General features: G+C 56.7%; 1 protein-coding gene across 1 annotated transcript in view; it reads right to left on the bottom strand.

Moving 5' to 3' along the window:
* Window positions 1-2,380, bottom strand: part of GTF2F1 (general transcription factor IIF subunit 1) — a 29,778-nt gene that overhangs the window by 16,784 nt on the left and 10,614 nt on the right. Inside the window, exon 7 of the mRNA XM_015422809.1 lies at window positions 2,034-2,215. Coding sequence (XP_015278295.1) covers window positions 2,034-2,215 — 182 coding nt within the window. The remainder of the gene's footprint in view (window positions 1-2,033; window positions 2,216-2,380) is intronic.

Raw genomic sequence — 2,380 nt, 5'->3', positions numbered from 1 at the left:
TGGGGAACGCTCTGCCACAGGATGCCATAGAAAACTTTTTGGAAACGGATGAAGGACGAGGGGAAGAGTGGGTGGGCGGGGGGGGCAGCGTTCTCTCTGGCCCTGGCACCGAGGGCTGACAATGCCAAAAGAAGCCGCAGGGGAGCCAGCTGAACGTGCCGTGGCCACAGCCGACTCCTGCTTGGAAATGATGGGTGGGATGCGTGGGATCCAGTCCTGCAACGCCCACCTGCGTCTCCTGACAACAGAGTAAGGCCTAAAGCAGGGACTACACTGCCTCCTCCTGACCAATGCTCCCTCTAAGCTGTGGAGTCTTGTGAGCAAAAATTCTACTTTGTGAGCTCCTGGCATTAAACTTGTGAGCGAGTGATTTGGCTGCTGCATGAATTAGTTTGCTCTGGAGCCCTCCTTCCTGAGCGGAGACAAAAACGCGTGAGCTGGAGGCTAAAAAACTGTGAGCCGGCGCACACTAACTCAGCTAAGAGGGAACACTGCTCCTGACCAAGGCTCCCTCTAAGCTGTGGAGTCTTGTGAGCAAAACATTCTACCTGGTTAGCTACCAGCATTAAAGCGGCGAGCAGGTGATTTGGCTACTGCATAAACTAGTTTGCTCTGGAGCCCTCCTTCCTGAGCGAAGACAAAAAACGTGTGAGCCAGAGGCTAAAAAAAACGTAAGCTGGCTCACACTGACTCAGCTTAGAGGGAACACTGGTCTGACCCCAGGAAAGATGCAGCGGGGGCAATAGCATGCGGAACTCTCTGCCACAGGACGCCACGCGGGCCATCACCACAGACAACTTTTTAGAAACAGATGACGGGCGAGGAGGAAAGCGGGCGAAAGGGGCACCCTCCGTGAGTTCTCTCTGGCCCGGGCAGCGAGGGCTGACAAGGCCGAAAGACACTGCAAGGGAGTGGCTTGGACGGTCCCGTGGCCACGGCCGACCCCTGTTCGGAAAGGATTCCAGAGTCCCTGCGTGGGATTATTTTTTTAATTTATCACACTTATATCCCGACCTCCCCGTGAGCAGGCTCAGGGCTGCTAACAGTATTTGGTACAATGTACCAGATCATAAAGGAGCTGCGGTGGCTCAAGTGGTTAAGACGCTGAACTGCAGGTTGTGGAAGGTCGGTAGTTCAGCAGTTTGAGACCCGAGTTGCCACATGACAGAGTGAGCTCCCGTCTCTAGTTCCAGCTCCTGCCAACCAAGCAGTTCGAAAGCAAGAAATTGCAAGTCGATAAATAGGTACCACTTTGGTGGGAAGGGAACAGCGTTCCCTGCGCCTTGGTGTTTAGTCATGCCGGCCACATGACCACGGAAACGTCTTCGGACAGCGCTGGCTCTTCGGCTTTGAAACGGAGATGAGCACCGCAACCCTAGAGTCGGACTCGACTGGCTTTCGAGCAAGGGAGACCTTTACCTTTTACCTTTACCAGATCATAAAACAGTTAAAACAATTAAATAACTTACAATTAAAATGCTCACAATTTTAAATCACAGCGGCAGACCATATCATACCGCCCCCAAGGTTCTCAGGCTCTGGGCTCCAGAGGGTACCATAGAATATCGATTAGGCTGGCCTTGCACCGCAGATGGTAATTGCTGGCATTGGTGGTAGTAGTGGTAGTAGTGGCGGGCTCCTACTCGAAAGCCTGGCGGAAGAGCTCCGTCTTGCAGGCCCTGCCGAACTGTACAAGGTCCCGCAGGCCCCTGATCTCCTCCGGGAGCTCGTTCCACCAGGTTGGGGGCCGCCACCGAAAAGGCCCTGGCCCTGGATCCCACCCCACAACGCCCACCTCAATCCCCCAAAAGCAGCAGAAGGCCTAAAGCAGGGACTAGACTGCTGCCTGCCCCCTACTTTGGATCCACCCCTGGGAGGCTCGGCCAAACCCAGCACTTCTTCCCGGAATGCTCCAGACAAGGAAGGCGGGAGCAGGGGACTGCGGGGGAGCCCATTACGGCCCACAGGCCTCTCGGAAGGGGTCCCTCGGGGGGGGGGGTGTCTCTCTGCCTGCCCGTCCCCATCCCCCGCACCGTCAGCGTCGCTCAGCTCGCTCTCGTCCGAGCTCATCTCCAGGTCCTCCTCCAGGTCGTTGATCCGGAGGTCGCTGCCTTTCTTCTTGCTCTTCTTCTCCTTCTCCTCCTCCTCCTCGTCGCCTTGGTCCTTCAGCCGCCGCTGCTGCATTATACTGAAGTGGTTCAGGACCTTGTTCCGCCTGAGGGGGAGGAGCCAGGGGTCATTTCCTGCGGGAGCGCACTGGAGCGGAGCTCCGGCAGTAAAGAGCCAAGGGGGCGGGCACATGCAACAAACCCTGCCCCCTGCTCCCAGCAGCCCTCAGTCGGGCCACGAGGAGCAAGAAGCAGCCAGGTAAGTTGCAGAG

Source organism: Gekko japonicus, unplaced genomic scaffold, assembly GCF_001447785.1.
Source record: "Gekko japonicus isolate JY-2015 unplaced genomic scaffold, Gekko_japonicus_V1.1 scaffold4021, whole genome shotgun sequence".
Classification (NCBI taxonomy): Eukaryota; Metazoa; Chordata; class Lepidosauria; order Squamata; family Gekkonidae; genus Gekko; species Gekko japonicus.
This window is presented reverse-complemented; position numbering and strand designations above follow the sequence as displayed.